This window comes from Anopheles stephensi, chromosome 2 (genome assembly GCF_013141755.1).
Source record: "Anopheles stephensi strain Indian chromosome 2, UCI_ANSTEP_V1.0, whole genome shotgun sequence".
Classification (NCBI taxonomy): domain Eukaryota; kingdom Metazoa; phylum Arthropoda; class Insecta; order Diptera; family Culicidae; genus Anopheles; species Anopheles stephensi.
The window spans coordinates 62,032,303-62,054,516 of NC_050202.1; the positions used below are offsets into that span (position 1 = coordinate 62,032,303).

Consider the following 22,214-nt stretch of genomic DNA (forward strand, 5'->3'; position numbering starts at 1 on the left):
CGCCGGTCTTCACACGGCAGGACCGGAGTTCAAATCCCATCCAGACACCCTCCCCCCGTACGTAGGGCGGACTACTTTACTATGGGTAAAATTAAGTCACAGAAAGCCAGAAATGGTAGGCCGAGACCTCTCGAGGTTGTAGTGCCAAGGAAGAAGAAAGAAGAAGTTGCATAGTCCGCTCCAAGTACACGGAGTCGATCCGGATGGGATTTGAGTATCGATAGGACTCGGAGCTGACCGACTGAATGTTCTTAGACAGTTTCTTGCTTGGAGACACTGTGAAGGAAAAACCAATCTCAGTACGTGCTTGACGGAAAAGTAAATTTTATTTTAAAAAAAAGTTTAACTACTTAATATGGTAGCGCAATGGATGACGACGGATGGGCATTAATACATAATTCTACGCGTTGAGTGTAGGTAGTAAAACGGATACGTTCCAGCAGGCCTGAGGTTTAAATATTGAAAGCTTTCGGCGCTACTACCATCCTGCCACAGGGGATCATTTGTGATCTGCCAAGTCCTCTGCAGAGAACTAAAAGATACGATTTGGCCTGGTTATGACTTTTGTAAGGATCGGTACACCGTCGTGATTCGATCAGGAGCGCTGGTACTACTATATTTAAAATGATTTTTCGCAACAACATGCAATCATTGTGAGACTAAAGATCCTCTCTTTCTCTCGTGCGCGTGTTTTACATTTTACATTTGTTGGCCTTACAATTTTGGGAGTTTTTTTTTTCTTCGCTCGGGAATTACAAATCTGCCTGATCCGGGAGATGAGTAGATCGGCATTTATCTCCTTCTCCGCTTTTACTCCTTTTCCGCGTCAGCTTCCGCCGGTTTCGAATCTTCACCTTTGCTCTTCACCTCCGCGTATGCCGGATCGGGGGCACTCTTCGCATCCGGCACCCACAGTCCCGAGTCTATGGCACGCTGCAGATGCAGGCGGGCTTCTTCCGGCGGCAGTTTGGCCATCGCTTCCTGCAGCATCCCAATATCTTGCGTCTCGAAGCATTTCTGCAGCTCTTCGGGAAACGATTCAAACACCTCGACCGGATCCAATCCACCCGGGCCGAGCCGCGCTTTACGCTCCTCTTCCTCCTGTTCTTCCAGCAGCTTCTGCAGTTTTTCTTGCGCCCGCTTGCGAATGCGCTCCTTGAACGCTTCGATCTCACCCAGGAACTGGTTCTTGTATTCCGCTTCCGCCTCCTGGATGCGCTGGAAGAAGGACGCAACGCAGGCCCGCGGGTCCACCTCGAGGTGCTTCGAAATGTCCAAAATGTACTGCATGCAGATGCACTGGTGCGCCACATGCGCCATCAGCTCATGCTTTTCCTGCATCTCCAGCTTGATGCACCAGATGACGAGATAGTTGGGCGTATCCTCACACACCAGATGGTGGTTGTCCTGCAGGAACTTCTTCGAATCGTCGTACTTCCGTAGCATACCGAACTGTTTCAGCTGCTTCTCGTACTTCTTGATAAACTCCTGCAGGTTCAGCTCCTTCTGCTCGTCCGACAGCTCTTCGTCCTTCCGATTGATTGCACTCTTGTTGATGACCGTCTTGGCGAAGCCCGGTTTACTGATCGTGTCCACGTTCCACGGCTGCATCACTTCCTTCTTGCGCAGTTCGTCCTCTTCCTGCCGCACGCGCTCCTGCTCCCGTTCCAGCTCGTCCACTACTTTCCTCAACTCCTCCAGATTGCCTTCCTTGCGCTGCAGCTTTTCCTTCGCCTCCTTTAGCTTTTCCACCGTCGTTTGCTTCTTCTTCTCGATCGTTGCCTTCCTTTGCTCCTGTTCCTGCATCCGCTCGACACGGGCCTGGTGCCGCCAGCGGAACAGCGAAGGCGTGTCGATGTTCGGGTGCGTATCGTCTTCATCGTCCGAGATCTGGCAAATGTGCGGTAGAGTCGGAACCGAGCGATTACATACATTGGACGGGATAAACACACATACCACGCAGGATAAACAATGCCGTACCGCAACCTTGTCTCGTGGTTACCTACCTCAATATCCTTCCACTTGCTGTAATCCACCATCGTACTGTGCTTGACTGAGGTGTCTACGCAACAAAGCAACTAACACACAATCAAAACTTGAATTTGTTTGCCGCTTCGTATCGTATTTGCAGTGCTATTGGTTCAATTTAACCGCTACCCGCTTGGAACGATTGCTTTTTCTCGAAGTCTATCGTTTTTCCTATCGCGTCGTTTTGACAGCTGGCGTGTTTCTTCTAGACGTTTCGTCCGTCCGATTGACATCGCTGCCCAGGCGGCAAAAGCAAGTGCGCCGGTGCGCCTTTACAACAGCTGAATAAGTTTCGACCCTTTCTAAGCGTTTGTGAAGGTGTAGTAGCGTTGGTTTTGAAACGAAATTAAGATGTAAGGAAGAGAAGGAAGAAGATGTTAGGCTTTGTCCCCATGAAACTATCTTTTGATGCGATTTCCTCAAAAGGACGACAAATGAGTCAAGTGTGATAAAAGAGACAAATGAGACAAATGTGTGTCTTAATTAGGTTTTTTTTTTCAGGTTCACACGTTCACGAAGGAAACCGCTTTCTAGACTCTTCTCCATTCGCTGTTTGGCGTTGTGAAAGGAATGCCAGAAATGTGGCAGGGTTCCCGAGCTCTCTAAATTATGATGCAGGGAAGAATATAAACTAGAATTGTCTAACAATTCCTTTCTCTCGGTCTGATGAGTCATTTCCCCGGGTAACAAAATCATCATCCTTTCTCGCTTTGGTAGGTTTGCTTGTTACTTAGATAGAGCGAGAAAGCATTGCGATTTTGTTACCAAGATGACATCCCCGGTGTTCCCCGGTAGCAGGGAAATCCAGGGAATAAGAAGAAGCCAGAAATGGCAGTCCATGACTTCTATAGGTGATTGTGCTAACGAGTAGCTAAGTGTATCATTCCTTTCTAACCAGACTTCCCAGAGGCCTGGATCGTACGGCACATTCCCGGTACCTGGGTATGGGCTCGAGCTTGAGCTTTTTTTCAAAATACTTACAAATGACCGTTGGCTAAGCACAACCCCATTTTACTAGGCAATTAAATTTAAAGAAAAATGAATAAACAAATAAGAACAGTTTAAAGCATGGAAACACCTTATTAAGAGCTTAAAACTCTTCTAACTTTTATTGACTGTTAGAACGGTTGGTAGCGTATTACATGCTTAAGTGTATAGCTTAACTTGCAATCAACTGTCTGCTTTCTATCACTAATTTGCTGCTCTATCCCCTTCCTTACTTTGTACACGTCGTCGTTTATGGCATCGCGTTCGAGTCCCGCTTCATGTAAGAAACATGCAGCGGTAATGGTTTACAAACTATTGCGCTACTAGACCATTTAGCATTAACATTCCCTTCCTTCGGTCTCGGTCGCTCTATCCGTCGAATACATAGAATTAATTGTTTATGATTGGAAAATTGTCTGTTGCTTAAGTGTAACAATTGCACTGGGGCACCACTATGCTATAATACCCTTCGGTAAAATTACACTGAGCTGAATGTTTAAATTCAAACCATTTGCTCTCGTTCCGCGCTCAACTTCCGGTGCGCCTATCCGCGCTGCATTTGAAATCGTTTACTTGGAGGCGTACGGTGTTTCGTTTAATTTACAACTTTTTCTTCTCAACTTCCTTAAGGGTCAGTGTGTGTGTGTGTGTTTTTTTTTCTCTAAGTCTAGTCTAATTAAACATTTTTAGTGTGTTCGCACACGCTAGAAGACGCGAATAAATCGAAAAAAATTGGATCTCTCGTTACCATGGACACACCAGCCTACTACTTCTACTACCCCTAAGTATTGCGTCTGCTTAAATATACTCGTAGAACATGATCCAGTACGTGACGTTCAGCAGCGTGAACAGAAAGGGGAAAAATATGCGCGAAAATCGATCAATGTTGATCGCACGCTTCAGGCGCATCTGGGCCGGTGTTAGCTTCGGTATGGCCGAGGCCGGTTTACTCGGCGGTGGCGGGATCGTCTGGATGTGCGGCACCGGCGAAAGGAGCAGGGTGCTTTCCTGCCGCTGAAACGTGGTGATCGGGATCTCGTGCGCATGCTCGTGCGACTTACTGTTGCGCTTCCCGTTTTTGGCGGTAAAATCGAAAAATTTGTCCATCTTCGGTGGGTGCGGTTTCGGGGTGGGTGGATCCGAATCACCCAGCACAATGTTTACCAGACAGTACTCCATCAGGGCCATAAACACAAACACGGTGCAGACGGACATGAACGCATCGACCGCCTTTAGGTATGATACCGGCGGTAAGGATGCTTGCGATTTGGCGTGCTGGGTGCTGAGCGTCAGCAGGGACGTTACGCCGAGTGTAACCCGGGCCGGTGCCGCTTCCGGTTTGATCCAGAACGAAACCCACTGGTACGAACGAGAAAACGTTAATATCTGGCATGGTTCGGTGGTCGAAACGAGCACCTAAGGAAACTAACCGACATAATGACGATCAGGCAAGTCGGGATGTAGGTGTGGAACAGGTAGTAGCCGAGTCGTCGCTTCAGCACAAACACCACCTCCAGACAGGTGAAGTTGCCGGTCGAGTAGACCTGGGTACAGTCGGCCGTATAGTTCTTCACCAGCGCCAACTGCGGCAGCTCGATATGCTCGTCCACAACCAACGGTACCTCCTCGTCCCACTGGAACACCATGTCGTCGGTCGTGTGGGACACTTCACCACGGAAACAAAAAAAAACACGCAAAGCAAGCAATTAGCGGACTCCAACTCCCGAACCTACTTGCACAAATGGGGCCTCGCCCGTACTTACGACTCTCCATCTGCAGCTTACATTCCTGCGTGTCGTGCGGGTAAATCAGAAAGTTCATCGCGCACGACAGCTTCAGCGTCAGCTTCACCATGTACAGGATCGTCTTGTCCTTGTACAGCCACATGTAGTGGTTCGGGATCGTCATCGTCTGGAACGTGACCGACTTGGCATTCTTGAAGAACGAATCCGGCCGCCACATGTTCTTCAGCCAGTCCACCTCCAGCAACCGGTACTCGGACGTCATGTTTTCCGGCAACCGTAACCGATGGTCCTTCCACGTTTGCGCGAAAAAGATGTCCGCCGCATAGGTCATCGAGTTCTCGTCGATCGAGTCCAGCCCCATGACGGTCACGTGGAACGCAACGCTGGTCGGTTGACCATCCTTCTTCGGTGGCCGCATCTTGTCGTACAGCTTCGGATCTTCGGGCAGAATTTCGTTGAAGGTGAGGCTTGTTCTGACGATGTTGGGGAGGGAAGAAAATCATATTTCATCTGCTTTGCTGTGAATCGCCCCCTTTTTGCAAAGCTTACTTACTGATACTCGCCGTTGATTACTCGCACGCATTGTGCCACTATCACCAACAGTCCGCTTATCGCACACTGCACCAGCACCATGTCCGTGGCTGTATTTTCAGTTTTCCTGGTGAGAAAGAACAAACAAAAAAAAAGAAAAGAAGAAAAAGCGTACACAATTTGTGGACCAAACAGCAAGGACAAAAAAAAAGGACGGATGTGCATGGGATGTCCTTATGTGCAGCGGCAGCAGAGATAAAGCTGTAGGCCCGCTGCTAATCGTTCTGCATGACATCGCATCGGAAGATCAACCATTTCCGGGCATGCACCGGAAACAATTGCCATTCAGGGCAAACAATGGGACCCGCGGACCCGGAACGGGTATTATCCTTTTCTTCCTTGTGCCCTTTTTTTCTTGGTGCGAAAAGCAGGTCCTCCAGGGAAGCAGGTAGAATGGTGCGGTCGAACAAGCGATTAACGTCATAACTAGCGCCATACCTCCACACCCTCATGTGGCCTCGGTCACACAAACCGGTGCACATGGTACGGTTTTCCAACGCGGTCTTTGTCGTCCAACTACCGCAATGATCCCTCCAGGGATCCGTCCATCATCGCCCGTTTTCTGAAGATGCCACTTGATGTCCTCACTTGCCGGCCCTATCCGCTGTGTCAATGCTGAACCTATTATCGGTAACGGTGGGCAAGACTCCAGCGCGTGAAGAGCTTTTCGCTAAAGCGAATCGTGTACAGCGGCTTCGATGGGAGCGCGAGCCGAGCATTATGCCACCTTCGCCCACACCATCCACCATTGGCAAGAACAATGGCATGAGCCGCAGCCCTTCCAACGGCATCGCCAGAAGCTGTGTATGTTGACAAGTGCACACACACACACACCAGGCACGGAAGCGGAACAAGAAAGTCGTTGTCAGCGATTTTTGCACCAATGGTGCGCCACCGTTTAGGTACACACCGTCGCGCGTCCTCATACCGCCCACCCGCCCAAAAGATAGTGTCACGATAATCGCGAATGCAAACGATTCTTCGTGACTACAGCCGGATATGCGGCGCTCCGACTCCACATGCTTCTACGTCCAGCATTCTGAAGCACATGGCCGTGGTAGGAGGTGTAGCGTAATCATCATGCTCGCCGCTTTCCCCCTGGGGAACACACGTGGAGAGGAGGACACACACAACCTCTCGATAAAAAGAGGGTGGGGGGGTGTCCCCATCACCAGGAAACAGCTCTGCTCAGGACTGGGAAGCATGGGGGTGTATGGCTTTCCTATTTTTATAATTACTTCAAATCGTTTTTCACAATGGCGGCCCTTAAATCCTTGCAAGGGTGTGTGAGAGCGATGGGAGTCATTTTTATCGCTCCTGGTTTTGAGCCCACAAATAGAACAAAAAAAAGATCTCCTGGGCTCCTAATATGTGTAGGGTGGGGGATGAGTAAGTGGGAACCGATTTTTTGTATGCGCATTATGAAAGTAAGCAATTTCAAAAAAATACTGCAAATTAAACAATTATAATTATAACGAGATAGAAAAAAAGAAAGTACATAACAAAAGAAATATATAATTAATGGAAAGTAGAGCGAAAAATTGCAAATAAAACGAACAATTTGAAGAAATATAAATGAAAAGAGAATTATGTAAAACGAAATACGAAAAACGAAAGATAAATACGATGGAAAAAGGAACTCAAAGCAGTAAATTAGTCAGAGAACAAAAGAGCATAAGCGTCACTGGGAAATTGAAATGAAGCACTGATAATTTAACACTGTAATTTAAGCTAGCATAAAAACTTAAACTTAAACTTAAAAAAACGTTTGTTTGGCAGCTCAGAAGCAAATGCAAGAGGACAAAAAAATATCCTTCGCGTTGGGCTGGAATGCGCCTGCATGTATGCAATTTGTAAACTCATGCTCAATGAGCTGCGTGCTAAAAGGTGGTACTCATTGGCCCGTTGGCCAGCAGCTTTCAGCCAGCCTACCATTTCTAGCCTTGCTTGACCTTTCTCGTCATCTCCTTAGCTGAATAATCCTTCCCAGTGAAGAATCAAAAGGTTCAAGAGGCCCCGGGTGGATTATCCACGGCCTCTGGCCTCGTGCTGAAGAACTCTTCCGTGTTTGCGAACTGTGGTTTTTTTTGAAAGGCTTTTGAAAGGATTGAAACCCGAACTGGAAAAGTGAACCCGTTCTTGGGTCGACGAAGGGACAACACTCTGAACGACGGCCCCTCAGGACAACCTCCGGTTAGTTCTGGCCCCAGAGAGTGTAGTCCAGCACTTTTGCCACACTTATTTGATCATTTTTTTGCCGGATACACGGCAGGAACGGGGATCAAATCCCATCGAGCGTAGTATTTAAAATAGCGCTAGCCAACAATGCCGTTCACTTTTGAAGTGAATCAAACGGTCAATTTAAATGTTAATCTTCGAATTAAGCTTTGTCTGATCTAGGTCACACTAGTGACCTATGCACACAACCCTTAGCCACACGCTCGGGCTTTAACTGGTAATCCTGAGCTTATCAAACCAAACCAATTCAAATACTCACCACCAAAACGCTTGACACGTGTTCGCACCGTGCCGCCAACAGCTTATCCTTCAAGATATCCTTTTTATTGGTTTTTGGTTTCCGCTCGTTCGTGAAACTCTGTCGTTGGCAGCAAAATTTGTCGGCGAGCGCGCCACACTTCCCGTACGGGGGAGGAGGTTTTTCGTTCAACGGACACACACAACGGTTCACACACACAACGGGGACCGGGGTTTTTTTTTAACGGACAACCAGCCAGCAGTGAACGCCGGGTTCATTATCTGCACATTTCAACGATTTTTGCACACGGCATCAAAGCATTGCCCGCACGCGAATACCACCACCGGCCGCACACCCATCGATCACCGATCATTAGCGGGTAGTTTGGATCGACCTATGTCTGCTGTTATGCCCGCGGACGGATGCACCAAAAGGGGCTGAGAGTATCCCAACACATGCGTTAGTCACCGGACCAGATACACCGGTTGGGCGCAACAAGCTCACGATCACTCACGGACGGGATAAAACGTGAAACTGAACCGTTTTTCTGCGGTTGGTCGCTCTTAAATAGATTTCCAACAGGACAGCCTCCACCGTCCTCCCCACCCCCCACACCCTCCGCTAGATACCCCTGATGGACACTTTCCATGCTTTTCCTCGCGGGATGGAGGATGCGCCAATTTTTCTCGTCCTCCGTCCTTATTCTCTCTCCACCTTCCTTTTTTTTTGTCGTATTCCTTCCTGCCATTATTGTTGCTGCTGCTGCTGCTGCTGGTGCGCTTCTTTGTGTGTCCTCGAGTGTCCTTGATCTCTCATCTTCTGCGGCCCATCATCGGCAGTCACTACACCACTGCAGTGGTTCGGTTCCTTCCACCATGTTACGAGAGTGTGTTTGTGTGTGTGGTTTGTCCCAGTCGGGCTCATTAGTCGCTTTAAATTTGTCATCCCTTTTTCCGCACTTTAGGGGCAAGGAAGCACACGTACAGGCCATGCCCACCCAACCCTTTCCTAGTTCGTTTGCATCCACCAACTGTGGTCGAACAATAGTGGAAGGATAAAGGAATAGGGGGAAGGACGGAGAGCCAGATAGGAGGTTTCGCCCAGATTGCAGAGCTCCGATACGCGCGCCAGAATCTCTGAAGCGTAAGGCCCCCTCTGCACAGGTATTGTGGGGAAAAAAGGAAGGACGCGGAAGGTTATGGACGGTACGTCGGTGTACCACTTAACACAGCCACATCATGTAGCAGTGTTGTATGCACCACAAGAGCGCGTAATTGTGTCCTTCGAGTTATCTAACTGTATGGACGACTACTTACGGAGCGTGAGCTAGACCCCGGCTCTGTAGCCTGAAAGGTGTTCCTCCCGGTGGTGTAATAATCAGATCTTCCGCACCGCAGAGGACACTTACCACAGGGGGGGGGGGGGGGGGGGGAATAAGAAGTCTGCAAAAGTCTGCAATGCTACACATCCAAACAGAAGCAAATACGAGTATATAGAACTTTTGGGTCTATTGACTTTGGGCTACCGTTGATTTGCCCGCTTCTTGGACATGGACACTACGCACACTCGACACCTTCCATTTTTTCCCTCACATGAGTGTCAGTCCAGGGTGTGCGCTCGTGCACTGCCCCAGCTCTGGACGACTACTGGTAAGGGGATAAAAAGGAAGTACTCGAACCCGGACCCGTTTGGTTGCATTCTGGAGTGCGTCTCAAGGCATCTCATTAATAGACTTCAAGCTCTGCTCTGCTGTCCCCATATCGGACGCCACACCTAACATGAAAATATCGATAAAAATACCGACGTTAGGTCCCAGGAATATGGCATCGTACCTAAAAACGGTTCAAGTGTTTATGTATCTTAAACAAGCTCACACAATGTACCACCAGGAGTAGTATGTCCCCGTAAAAGGGGGATGTTAAAAATAGCCTAAGAATCTCAGCCTCATTAGTCACGTGTGTGTGGTTCTCGGGGTGGATTTTTCCAATAGACCGTTAAACGTATCGATCGATTGACTTTATGTTGAGGATGTTCGCTGAACTTGGAGGTCTGTCGGTTCTGGTTTTGGGCGCAGAGTTCCGACTCTTGGTCTACTCAGGTCTACTCCACAAAGCTGTATTGATCCTTTCCATCCATAATCTATGTATTCACGAGTTCACCAATGCAATGGGCGGGAACTCATCAGTGCTCAATCAGTGCATATGTTATCAACGCTTGTCCGCGTTCCAATTCCTTTAAATACCGACCACTCCAGCACAACCACTGCACAACTTCAAACGATTACTATAAGTTGCTTTATAGAGGCTTTGATTCTGGCACACACAGAAGAAAAAAAATGCCACCAGCAAACTCTACCGATCAGCTGGTGCAATTCGAATCGTTTATCCGTGTGCCGGAAATATTCTTCACCATGATCGGTGTGGCCCGGTACGGTGAACCGCGGCGAACGCTTCAGGCACACCTCAAGCAGCTGCTGTTCTGGAGCTCGTGCGCCAACACCGGCTTCTGTCTGATCATCGAGCACATCTACTTCGTGAAGGCGGCGGGTAATTTTACCAACTTTCTTCAACTAACGGCACTGGCACCGTGCATGGGCTTTACCGCCCTGTCCTTCGTGAAGATCATGACGATCCAGCTGAACGGAACGAAGCTAACGGACATGCTGCACCGGCTCGAGGCACTGTTCCCGAAGTCGGCAGCCCTCCAGGAGCGGTACGGCGTGTTTCAGTACAACCGCGAATCGGAGGTGGTGATGAAATCGTTCTCCATCCTGTACATGACCCTGATCTGGATGTTTAACTTGCTGCCGCTGGTATCGATGGTGGCGGGCTACTGTGCCGATGGGACGTGGCACAAGCAGTTGCCGTACTTTATGTGGTACTGGTACGATTGGCACGAGCCCGGCTACTTCGAGGTGACCTTCCTGCACCAGAACTGGGGTGGATTCGTGTCGGCCGTGTTTTACCTCTCGACCGATCTGATGTTCTGCGCCATTGTGCTGCTGGTCTGCTTGCAGTTCGACATTGTGGCGTACCGGTTGAAGCATGCGCGCCCGGGTGACCAGCAGGAGCTGCACGAGTGTGTGCGCATTCATCAGGCGGTGATCGAGCTGTGCAGTGAGCTGGAGCACATGTTCTCACCGTCCCTGCTGGTTAACTTCCTTAGCAGTTCGGTCATTATCTGTCTGGTGGGGTTTCAGGCCACGGCCGGTATAACGCCGGCCGATCTGTTTAAGTTTGTGCTGTTTCTCGTCTCCTCGCTGGTGCAGGTTTTTCTGCTGTGTTACTACGGTAACAAGCTGATCGTTGCGGTACGGGATGACGGCAGCATCGCAGCAGGATGGGAGAAGGAAAGAACAGATTTTAATATGCGCTTTCTCTTTTTCTCTACGGATTTTCTACGGAAAGAGCTCACAAATTCCCTACAGTGCCTTCGAGGGACAGTGGATCGGAGCGTCCGTTGCTTACCAGAGATCGTTGCTGTTCGTCATGTTACGCTCAACGACGGTGCAGAAGCTTACGGCGCTGAAATTCTCCATCGTTTCGCTGGCCAGTTATTCGAAGGTAGTTCCCACGGTGGTTTCTGGCAGATTTTGATGATTATTGCCTAAAAATCGTGTGTTCTTTTTTGTTACCAAACAGATCCTTAGCACATCATTCTCGTACTTTACGTTGCTGAAAGCTATCTACGAACCCAATGAGAAGAATGTGAAGTAAGCGTACCACCCGGCCACCACAACAAAACCATCCAACGTAGTCGAACTAGAGTCGAAACGGACGAAATAAAAACAGTTTACCAAGCAAAATTAGTCGACCGCGCCACCATTTCTTCCAAGCATTTCCTGGCCGGTGCTTTATCATCATGTAAACGCCTCAACAAAAACATACACCTTCGTACATCGGTTCTTATTTAAAGAGATAATCTTTAAATTTTATTCTTTCCTTAACGCTGATCCGAGCTCAGCCGTGTGGGATGTTATTAGTGTAAAGTAATCCTCATCGTCGGCCACCACCTGGCAGTTTCGGGGTTGCACTTTGTTTACACGCGCACATCCACTGCCGACTCCTTGCTTCCCTCCTGCTGTCCCCCTACACGCGCCCCCTGCGTCGCTAGTTCCGATCCTATTTGGCGACACAATTCACTCATACCAACAATCTAGAACTTCATACGGTGCGGGAACATGTTGGAGCGCAGCGAGAACATCGACTTCAGGTAGCGCACGATCAGCTTGCCGTCCTTGTGGCCCTTGATGGCTTTCAGCACCGCCGTATCCACCGCCTTCTGGTCAGCCTTACGCTGCTCGGTCGGCACGTACTTGAACTCCTTGCGGGCGAAAATGTCCCGCTCGACGCGCGTGTCCTTCTTCGGGTGAACGCGACGGAAGTACCGGTCGTTGATGTGCTCCGGCAGCTTCAGGTCCTTCAGCTTGATGCGCGTATCGGTGGCGATGACGTAGTTCTGGGCGATACGACGCATCGGGCAACCGTTCACCTGGAACGGGCCGGTCACGAGCAGCAGCCCGGTCTGGAGCACCTTCAGCAGCACCACACGCTTGCCCTTGTGACGGCCGGCCAGCAGGATCAGCACCTTGCCCGGTTTCAGCGACTTGCGGATGTTGCGCTTGTGGTTGCGGAAGCAGGCCTTGGTAGTGGGCTTGCTCGGGAAACGCTTGGTCGGCAGATCGGCCTTGTTCTTACGGAGCAGCACGGTACGTTCACCACCGTTCTTGGCACCGCCAATCTTCTTCACAACAGTGACGGGCTTCTTCGTCTTCTTCTCGGCATCGGACGAGTACGGGAGGCGCGTTTTGATCATTTTACGCCGCACAATACGGTACATTCCGCTCGTGAGCAGGCTGGCCGGGTACTTGTTGACCTTCTGGACCTTTTTACGGTCCTTGCGGACCTTCTTGCCATCCTTGGCCGGCGCGGCGGCCTTTGTTTCGGTAGGGGCCATCCTGAAACACGTGTAAATAAGTGAAACACACTCCGGGAAAAGAACCTTTTGAGGTTAGTGGTTGAACAATCCGCCACCGTCGGTGTCGGGGGCGCTGTCGTTCGCTCGTGCAACGCAAACGTTCTTTTGACAGCCGACATAGGAAACGCGTGCCTGTCAGGAAAATATTTTTCTGCCCGTTTTGTTTCGCTTTTCTCATTGCGAATATTTTTTTATTCGTATCACAGCAAAATAATGTCTTTTTTATTATGCACATTGCTATTTTACTATCTAGTAGGTGTAAAATTATAAAAACATTTTTAACAAACATTCCGAAAAACGCAGGCATTCCTCATTTGACAGTTCTACATGCGTTTCGCGCTTGATCTCTGCGTTTCCTATGTCGACTTTGATCGACCTCCGTTCACCATCCGTCAAATCGTCTCTCTCTCCCTTCACCCATCGCTCGCCTTCCCTTTACACCCCCTCTCATCCACACTCCAATCCGACCGATCTGACATCTTTCTTTTCTGCTTCTACCACGTTTTACACAAGTTGTGGTTCGGACAAAATGTATAACACCGTGTCGAAAAAACGCCGGGTAATTACGCCTTTTTGCCACAAATTTACGTACCAATCGAAGGATCAAGGTTCCGTGCAGTGAGCGATGCAGAAATATGGCTAATCGGTGCAATTTCACTACCATAAATCAACATTCAAAGTTTACCCTTGCTGGCGGCTGACGGAGATACCGAAAGCGAAGCCTGCTGCGTTAGTGTGTGTGTGTGCGCGGGGTGTGATGATGTGAAGGCTTCCGGTTGTAAATACATAGTGACTTTGGCCCCGGCATGGACATAACATCCGTCCCACTGCGCTGGAGCCCTGTGAACGTGAGGCAAAGTTCATTTCGTTGCAGTGTGGCTGAACCGTCAAGTCAGGAAATTGTTGTGATTAGCCATAACCTCTCTGTCGCTCGCTGCCGGAGCGCCAACATGAAACCGGCTGCTATGATCCGCACCTTTAGCGAGGTGTAGAGTAAACAATAGTGAAAACTAACTCCTTTCTGTTTCGTTTGGTTGATTGTTTCTTCCACAGTTCGTGGCCAATGGCATGTTCCATGCTGAACTCAACGAGTTCCTGACTCGTGAGCTGGCCGAAGATGGATACTCCGGTGTGGAGGTCCGTGTTACGCCGACCCGCACAGAAATTATCATCATGGCCACCCGCACCCAGAACGTGCTGGGTGAGAAGGGTCGCCGTATCCGTGAGCTGACTGCCGTCGTCCGCAAGCGGTAAGCATCGTACTATCCAACACCCTCCAGACCATCATCCCGATCTAGAAAGGAAATACGAACGAGGCTTACTAATGGCTTTTGGTTTTGTGTTTTAAAATTTCCAGTTTCGGTTTCGCTCCCGGCACCGTCGAGCTGTACGCTGAGAAGGTGGCCACCCGCGGTTTGTGCGCCATCGCTCAGGCCGAATCGCTCCGCTACAAGCTGATCGGTGGGCTTGCCGTGCGTCGTGCCTGCTACGGTGTGCTGCGCTTCATCATGGAGTCTGGCGCCAAGGGTTGCGAAGTGGTAGTGTCGGGCAAGCTGCGCGGTCAGCGTGCCAAGTCGATGAAGTTCGTCGATGGTCTAATGATCCATTCCGGTGATCCGTGCAACGATTACGTCGACACCGCCACCCGTCACGTACTGCTGCGCCAGGGTGTGCTCGGCATCAAGGTCAAGATCATGCTGCCGTGGGATCCGAACGGCAAGATCGGCCCGAAGAAGCCCCTGCCCGACAACGTGTCCGTGGTGGAGCCGAAGGACGAGATCGTGTACTCATCGCCACGCAGCGAACCCAAGTTCAAGGTTCCGGAGCCGCTGGTGGAAGCGAAGGAGCATGTCGTCGAGGCGTGAAGTGGTGTGATGACGCGGTGTACATTCGAGTGAAAGTGCTGGGAATGTTTGTGTAGGGCGAGGCGCAGATCGAAGGATGAAAATATATAAGCGTTTTCTCCAGACGGGTCAAGAGGCGGCACATTAAACACGCGACAAGTATCCGTTTGGAGAATACATAATCAAACTGTTTGTTTATTGTTCGCTGTTGCATCCTAAACACACATACACAGCTCATTTTCATACGTACAAACTACATGGAAAGGATTGGCCTATCAGCATCCAGCATGGGGGCTGTTCATTGAGACTCCGCGCCGTTTTACCTCGCTCCAGTCGACTGCGCGGAAGAATGCACTTGCAATGATTTGCTTAAAGTCTAGTCGCCGCTCGACGTCCGGCTGCAGTAATCCTTCCAGCAGTGCGCGTGCCTCCGTCGATAGCTCCACACCCTCGGGGTACTGTACCTCGTGATAGCAGAACACACCCGACGGATGGCACGATACGAACTTGCGCTTGGTCAGCATCTCGAACATAATGACGCCGATCGACCAGAAGTCGGACTTTGGTTCGAGTGGTCGCTCAGGTGCGACGTACAGCTCCCGGATCGCGGTTTGCTTCGGAGCCGGTTGAGCGCCGCCCGATTGGTAGAAGTACGATTCACCCCGTCGATGAAAGTACGTCAGCATCAGCTGTCCCTCCGGGCCGAGCAAGAGATTATCCATGGTGAGATCACTGCCGAAAGGGGAAGAGCAAATGTTAAACGATTTCTTTAACACGATCACAATCTCCTTCGGAAAAAGCTCGCTTACCCGCACACAATACCGTTAAAATGTAAACTATCGACCGCGATCACCAGCTCGCTGATCCATCGTCGAACGCTACCTTCCGGTAGAAGATCCGGCGTCGGCTCGTTAACGCATGTCGTTTCGCTAATACTTGGCAGTCTCGCTAAACCTAATTGACTAGAGTGAGATTTGCTATGTTCCTGCCCCTCGGAGGGTGTTGAGGTTGCCGTTGCCTTGCTGCTAGAATCCGGCTGGGTGGCAACATTCGAATGCTCGCCCGATTCTTCCAGCGTTTGTGTGACGGCCTTCAGTAACCGTTGGCTGCAGGAAAGCAGCTCGCGAACGTCCATGTCCTTCGAAAGTGCATCGAACGAGGGAATGATGAGCTCCGGTTCCTCCGGTTGCTTTTCATCGTCGTGCTCTTTCTCTTCATCTGGTCGCGCTTCCAATGCAACCTCATCCGTCTCTTCATTTTGGTCTTCCAAGCTCCCTCCATTAACGCTACTACAATCTGCACCGTTGCTATACTCATTGACCAGTTCCAGAAACCCGGAATCGTACCCAGAGCAATTCGGCTCCATTTGCACGGACTTCGCGTCTTCCACGGTGCCATCGACCGTTTCCTCCGAAACCGTCAACTTGCCATCCGTAATCTCTTCACTTCCCATTGCCAACTCTTCCGGCAATGGGCAATAGCTCGCCGGCTTACGGTAAGATTGGATGAAATCCCACAGCTTGCCAGCACACACCAACCGCAGCAGCAAGAAAATGCCCCCATCCGACGCCTGAAAGTAGGCAATCAGCGGCACCATGTAAGGCACATCCTGCGGGAAGACGGCCGCACTCGAGAACGGTATACCGGCCGGTGGTGGCCGCCGGATGCTTTTCATGATGTAAAACTTCTTGTCCGTTACATCCTGCACCTGCATTACCGTCCCGATCACCTTCACCACCTTGTAGCGGGAAAGATAGTTGAGCGGCCGTTCCAGCAGCTGGATCGGTGAGCTCGGATCGTCGTACGTAAGCGGACCCATCGTCAGCTGCTCGTCCGGGTTCGAGCCCACCGACTGCTCCAGGAACCGTTCGTAGATTTCCTCCGCTTTCGCGACATATTTGCAGCTCTTTTCTTTGGCAATTTTACGGCGCGTCACGTTGGCATCATCTTTCGCGCCGCTCAGCAACCGATCGATGCCCGCCTTGTACTGTTCGAATGCGCGCTGATAGTCACCGTTTGCTTCTGCTTCAACCGCCTTGCTAAATATCATTGCGGCGGCTACGAGATAATCCATGGCCGGCTCTACATCCACCATGGTTGCCATGGTTTCGCCCACCGGCTGCTGCTGCTGCCGTTCTGGTTCGGACGTGGTGCTTGATGCTGTTTCGGAAATCATTGAATCGTTTAGTGACCCGCCAGCGCTGGCCAACGGTAATGGAGCAGGGTTCGCACCTATGTGTCGACTGATGATAACATTTCCATCGATCGTATCACCTTCATCGGCTTCCTCACCACCACTCGTACACGAACCATCCGTACCCGTGCCACCGTCCTGTCCATCGCGACTCGGATCGATCAGGCTCAGCTCATCCGAATGCCCTATACCCAGTTGCTTTCTTATTGTCTCGATATTGCCACCTCCATTGCTTGACGCGCTCTTCTGCTTCACCGGCTCGCCCTCATCGTCTGTCGGCTCTAGAACGCACGCCTCCGAGCCCTCCTTCTCCGGCACAATGCCGCGGGTGAAAAAGCTAAGAAAGGCGTGCGACCGATACAGCAGCGGCTCCTGGCCAGCAAATTCCAACAGCTGCAAGATGTACTGTTTGCGCTCTTCGATGACCGCGGGATCGAATCGTTTAAAGTAGGAATGTTCCGCCAGTGCTGGGACCGTGCCGGGTAGATGCCGTTCACGGTGGCGTCGTGCGAGCTCTTTGTAGAGCTTTTTCACCTCGCTGAAACGCTTCCATAAGGTGACACGGGTAAGGCCTTCGGGATGCGATCGGGGAAATACCTACAAGACAAGCATAAACACACACCACCACAATACAAATGAAACACAACTCGAGGGAAAAACAGAATTCGTGAAGCTCTTGCATTGCTTCACAGCCACCTACAATCGAAGTGATGCGATAGATGGTGAAGCCCTTGTACTTGCGCGTTTCATCGCCCACCGAAAAACTGTGCACCCATGTTTCCGTTTTCCTTCGCCCCACTAGCAACATCTCCCGTTTCACGCAACGAACTGGGGGGGGTTACATTACTCTCGGACACGGGAACACCGACGATGGTCGTACTGAATGGCAGGAATGTGCAGACGGAATGTAACGTTTGCGATTTTAATGCAAAATCACCGATGCAGGGCAACGACAACGACCACCAACCAACGGCTGCTGCGATTAGGGCCAAGAAACATAAGGGATTAAAAAGAGAAAGTAAACATCTGTCATAACACAAACAACCTCGTTTGACAGGTCGGCGGCGGCGCCTGCGTCGGCCAAAACGATTTAAAAAAGACGTTACAAGATGGGAATTCAATTTGCCAAGAGCAGTGCAATAAGATAGTCACCAGGATGTCTTTTTCTTCCAAAAGACTCCTGTCTAAGGGAACTTTTCGCATAAGAAGTCTTCCTTTCCAATACTCTTCCAAGGAACCTTTTCTTCCAAGAGACCTGACCGGATGAAGGGCTTCGAATGCCAATGCACCTCGTAGTAGAAGAGTCCCTGTTGTTCAAGCCACATCTTCCAGAAGGCCTAGTAGTCGAACGGGGTGTCATCAAGTATTAGAAGATTCCAAGAGTCCTTCCACCACAGCACCTCCCTGCCGTTTATCCTTGATAGAAGTAAGGGTCAGAGTTGATCGTTGCTAGCCTCCAACACGCCTTGCAAGCTTGTACGAGATTCCACAACAGGGCTTGTTGCATACCGTTCGATATTTTTTGCTCCTTCATAAATCAATTAACACCCGGTATGCTTGTTACGATTTAAAATGAACTATTCTCCCCCACAGAACGATCTCTTTTATTGTATCTCTTGCAGTGTAATGTCTTGAAGCGCACCCTTATTCCCTCGTAAATTCATAAATGCATTCTATAAATTGTACAATCCATTCACTAAACATCCTAACCAAAAACAAAGTCAGTTAACGAAATGCGTTAACCGTTCACTATACATAGTAAAAAACAAAATGTATTGCTCCGGCAGCCCGTTTTTAGGTGGTGACAACGAGTGCCCGTGTCGTTACGGTTAAAAGTAAGCTTTACACAGTAATTGCATCCAAGCATGAGTGTGGTAATGAGCATAACGGTCCATGGTGCTGGATTTACAATTTACATCCCGTTACCGCATCCTGGAATGTAAGATACTCGAAGGGAAGCAGCGTACAGTAGCACCGCAGTCGTTGGTTTACGGACTCGAGCATACCGTCCGTACCGAGATCGTAACAGTACACGTTATCTCTGCCGAGTACAAACAAACAGAAGGGTGCATTAGGGACTCGAGTGGAGCTAGATTACCGGTTTCGAGCACTTACCTTTTCGATTTCCTTATTGCACCGACCGTGACTAGAGAGTGCAGTGCCAGACTAATGCTGTCCAGCGACAGACAGTACGGGTGAACGTTGCGCTCCTGGCGCAATAGCTGCTGCTCCACGTGCTGCTGTACTGCGGCAAGGTATTCTTTTTCGGTGAACTTTTCCCTAGCTCGAAACTGGCCCAGCAGCACCTCTAGCGCCTGCAGGTAGGTGCACAGGAATGGTCCAAGCGCGCTAAGATACACGTTAGCCAGCTGTCGTTGATCGGTGTGCTGTTCAGCGAAGTGTAACGTTTGCTCCGGATCACCCCCTGGCTTCGTCCGTAACAAACCCTGCCGATAGAGATGGGCCAGCGCGGCATCAAACTCAACCGTCTCACGCCGTGCGTACAGCACAAACTCCAGCCCGTACAAGTTTCTCAACTCTTGCACCATTCGCCCAAGATCCGCACGTCGCACCGTACTGCCAGAGGCGGTTGGCACGGTAAGGCTGCGTGCAGCCAGCAGAACCATTGCCGGTACGGCCAGCCAGTGCAGACAGGGATTGCAGTACAGCTGCAGAGAGAAAATTGGCACCGCAAGCTTCATCACGCCGTCCGTGAGATTGTACCCTTTCAGCTTTCGTTTATCGACCCGACTAAAGTCGTGGTACGTGCGAGCGATCGTCAGCACCCGGTCAGCCGTAAGCTGCAGAATGTTCCGGTGCACATCGAGCGCCGCCAGACAGAGCGGTTCCACATCGGCACAGCCCTCCACCTCCGTGATCGCACCGAGATCCTCCAGCACGCGGCCCAGCCAGGCCACACCGTCCACCAGCTCGCCGAGCGTTACCGCTTGGCCGTGGTACTTCTTGTAATTGTAGTACAGTGCAACGAGATGGAAGGTGGTCAGTACCATGCGGTGCTGCTGCAGGTGCACCACATCGTTGGCCAGGTTTTGGATCGCCACCCGCTCCTCCTTGGCCAACGTTTGGGCGAAGGTCGGCGCAACCGTATGCCGCGTGCGGTTCAACCCGTCGCCAAAGTAATCCTTCGCCGACAGTGGATCACCGAACTCGAGATAGATCGTGCCAAAGTTTTCCCGCACAATGCTTAACGCTTTCAGCAGCCCGCGGGTCGTTTCCTTCGGTTTCGGTACGCCCAACAGCTCGTACACGAACAGCTGCTCCTCGACGGGCCGATCGTACGAGACGCTCACCGGAACGATCAGCAGATCGGGCACTTCGCCCATAAACAGTGGCTCCAGCGCCATCGACAGTAGGCCAATTTTGGGCGTCAGCGCCTTGTTGCTGCGGCTGCGCGTGCCTTCCACGAAAAACTCGATCCCCCGATCGTATGCCACCGTCAGCTGGCGCATGTACTCCCGGAAGATGTACCAGTACTGGCGATCGTTACCGTACGTCCGGCGCATGTAGAACGCTCCCGTATTCCGCAGCGCGCTGCCCATGCCGGCCATCGAGTAAAAGTCCATCCCGGCCGCTATACCCGGGATGGCGATATTGTAGCAGAACAGTACGTACGACAGCAGTATGAAATCACCGTAGCTCCGGTGGCTCGGCAGGTAGAGCACCGTTTGCCGGCCGAAGCGCGCTCGCAGCTGCTCGAGCTTTACCTCGTTCACCAGCACGCCGGTGTAGATGCGATCGAAGATGGCATTCAGCATCGTGCCGAGCGTCCGGATGACGGGCAAGTTTTCCGCCAGCCCAATCTCGTCCAACAGCTCCACGATCGTTTGCGCCAGTTTGGCACGTTTCGTTTGATCGCTTGATGATTGCTGGAAACGGATAAGCAAGCCGGATGATGATGGCAGTGTGTGTGGCATTAAATTGGGATTAATCGCGCTCGACCCTTACCTCGTCGAGAAGTAGTTGAATTCGTCCGCTCGCTAGTACAAGTTGCTTCAGCTTTGCCGGCGTCACAGGACAGTCCCGCGGGAAGGGAACGGTCACCTTGTATCGTTTCGTCATATCGCGGTGGTCACGGTACTGGGGGGCCAAAAGATTCCGGTACTCCGACAGCTTGCCCGGAGAAAGCTTTATCGTTATGGATTCCACCATCGCATGGCGTGTCTGTGCCATTCTGGGGGGGGACGAGTCCTATGAAGATAAAAAGAGCAGCACGAGGTCGTTTGGTGCCAGTTTTCCAAAGGTGGATAAGCTAATTAAGCACAAATTAGCCCACACGTGCTTAGTGTGAGAGATGAGCTAGCATTGCAGTGATTGTGCGGATCGTGAGAGCAGCTCTTTCGCTTCTCACTCCCTGTAATCCTTGATAAGGATAATGGTTTATCTGCTGTGTTATCAGGCGCGGAGGTGTGGTCTCAACCGTCCGTGAACAATTAGATAAGCTGGAGCGATGTCGACACACCACCATAACCGCGGCCCACAACAGCAGCAGATAACAACGGACGCCTGTTCCGGCAGTACATAATCCGCAACCGGACATGGTGTGAGCCGTGCTTGAGACGACATACCTGTAATCGTGCGCCGTCGTTGTCACTGTCCACTTTATCAACTTATCTGCTGCTATCCGAAGCGAGGTTCTTCAAACAAGCGATGATGATCTTATCCGACCTCTCACTCTCTCGCACCTATCCTGGTTAGCTTCACAGTCCCACAATTTACACCATTTACTTCAACCACATATTGTTCCTGCTTTTGTGCACTGGCGATGCTTTACACGTTTGCAAATATCGCTACAACCAACCACTGGCCGCCGCTGCCACCGACGGTACGGAGTTCGCGAAAGCGCTATTCTTACGCAGCCGTCCTCACACACACGGGGGCTGGCAATAATTCGTTCGTTGCCTTCTTTTCGTCACTCGCCGTCATCGTCACGGCATAGTTTGCGCAGCACAACATCGGACGATATGCGATCACAAGGCAGGCCACTCGCAGCACGCAAAAACCCCACCACCTGCACTCGAGCTGGGCTGGTTGTTGGTGGGAGAGCATGAGAAGACACCACGATTCACGATACACGCACTTTCGCCGTACGCGGTCAGGTCTCCGAAAGGAACGCCGATTAGCAAATTGCCCTGCTGCTGTGAGGCAATCACAGGTTTGGTGCTGCTGACCAAGTTTTCCCCATCGGAACCGGTCCCCCTGTTTCTTCAGCCTTGCACCAGTTGACAGGCTCAGCTCGACCCACTCTGCGGCATTCACCGTCCTTCCCGTCGCTCGATACCCGGCTACCCGGGCCCGCACAAGCGCAATGTACACAAACAAAACCCGTTCTTCTCCCTCTCACTCTCTGTCGT

At 50.9% G+C, this 22,214-nt stretch overlaps 7 protein-coding genes across 8 annotated transcripts; 2 read left to right on the plus strand and 5 right to left on the minus strand.

Annotated features, from left to right (window-relative positions):
* Positions 1-300: 300 nt before the first annotated feature.
* Positions 301-2,228, minus strand: LOC118506608 (hsp90 co-chaperone Cdc37). The gene is made up of 2 exons (XM_036043975.1): positions 2,007-2,228; positions 301-1,890 (listed from the first exon to the last, which is right to left on the minus strand). Exons 1-2 carry the CDS (start codon positions 2,037-2,039, stop codon positions 811-813), a joined length of 1,113 nt encoding a protein of 370 aa, XP_035899868.1. The 5' UTR covers positions 2,040-2,228; the 3' UTR covers positions 301-810.
* Positions 2,229-3,103: 875 nt separating this feature from the next.
* LOC118506606 (glycine receptor subunit alpha-3-like) lies at positions 3,104-8,589 on the minus strand. The gene is made up of 5 exons (XM_036043973.1): positions 7,849-8,589; positions 5,314-5,418; positions 4,779-5,233; positions 4,446-4,681; positions 3,104-4,374 (listed from the first exon to the last, which is right to left on the minus strand). The coding sequence occupies exons 2-5, from the start codon at positions 5,391-5,393 to the stop codon at positions 3,814-3,816; spliced, it is 1,332 nt and encodes a 443-aa protein (XP_035899866.1). The 5' UTR covers positions 5,394-5,418; positions 7,849-8,589; the 3' UTR covers positions 3,104-3,813.
* Positions 8,590-9,262: 673 nt separating this feature from the next.
* On the plus strand, positions 9,263-11,661 carry LOC118506605 (odorant receptor 85c-like). The gene is made up of 3 exons (XM_036043972.1): positions 9,263-11,137; positions 11,235-11,390; positions 11,469-11,661. The coding sequence occupies exons 1-3, from the start codon at positions 9,989-9,991 to the stop codon at positions 11,541-11,543; spliced, it is 1,380 nt and encodes a 459-aa protein (XP_035899865.1). The 5' UTR covers positions 9,263-9,988; the 3' UTR covers positions 11,544-11,661.
* A 64-nt stretch (positions 11,662-11,725) lies between these two features.
* LOC118506610 (60S ribosomal protein L6) lies at positions 11,726-12,850 on the minus strand. The gene has a single exon (XM_036043977.1). It carries the CDS (start codon positions 12,781-12,783, stop codon positions 11,983-11,985), a length of 801 nt encoding a protein of 266 aa, XP_035899870.1. The 5' UTR covers positions 12,784-12,850; the 3' UTR covers positions 11,726-11,982.
* A 356-nt stretch (positions 12,851-13,206) lies between these two features.
* LOC118506609 (40S ribosomal protein S3) lies at positions 13,207-14,830 on the plus strand. Its single transcript, XM_036043976.1, has 3 exons — positions 13,207-13,363; positions 13,858-14,054; positions 14,162-14,830. Exons 1-3 carry the CDS (start codon positions 13,334-13,336, stop codon positions 14,667-14,669), a joined length of 735 nt encoding a protein of 244 aa, XP_035899869.1. The 5' UTR covers positions 13,207-13,333; the 3' UTR covers positions 14,670-14,830.
* On the minus strand, positions 14,815-17,846 carry LOC118506599 (ribosomal protein S6 kinase delta-1). Its single transcript, XM_036043965.1, has 3 exons — positions 17,543-17,846; positions 15,458-17,439; positions 14,815-15,380 (listed from the first exon to the last, which is right to left on the minus strand). The coding sequence occupies exons 1-3, from the start codon at positions 17,648-17,650 to the stop codon at positions 14,924-14,926; spliced, it is 2,547 nt and encodes an 848-aa protein (XP_035899858.1). The 5' UTR covers positions 17,651-17,846; the 3' UTR covers positions 14,815-14,923.
* Positions 17,847-18,402: 556 nt separating this feature from the next.
* LOC118506600 (dihydroxyacetone phosphate acyltransferase) lies at positions 18,403-22,181 on the minus strand. Of its 2 annotated transcripts, none has more exons than XM_036043966.1 (4): positions 21,429-22,181; positions 20,809-21,051; positions 18,958-20,729; positions 18,403-18,883 (listed from the first exon to the last, which is right to left on the minus strand). In XM_036043966.1, exons 2-4 carry the CDS (start codon positions 21,031-21,033, stop codon positions 18,748-18,750), a joined length of 2,133 nt encoding a protein of 710 aa, XP_035899859.1. In that variant the 5' UTR covers positions 21,034-21,051; positions 21,429-22,181; the 3' UTR covers positions 18,403-18,747. The 2 variants fall into 2 exon arrangements, with proteins under 2 accessions (XP_035899859.1, XP_035899860.1); XM_036043967.1 differs by having other exon boundaries at positions 20,809-21,112.
* Between the last annotated feature and the right edge of the window lie 33 nt (positions 22,182-22,214).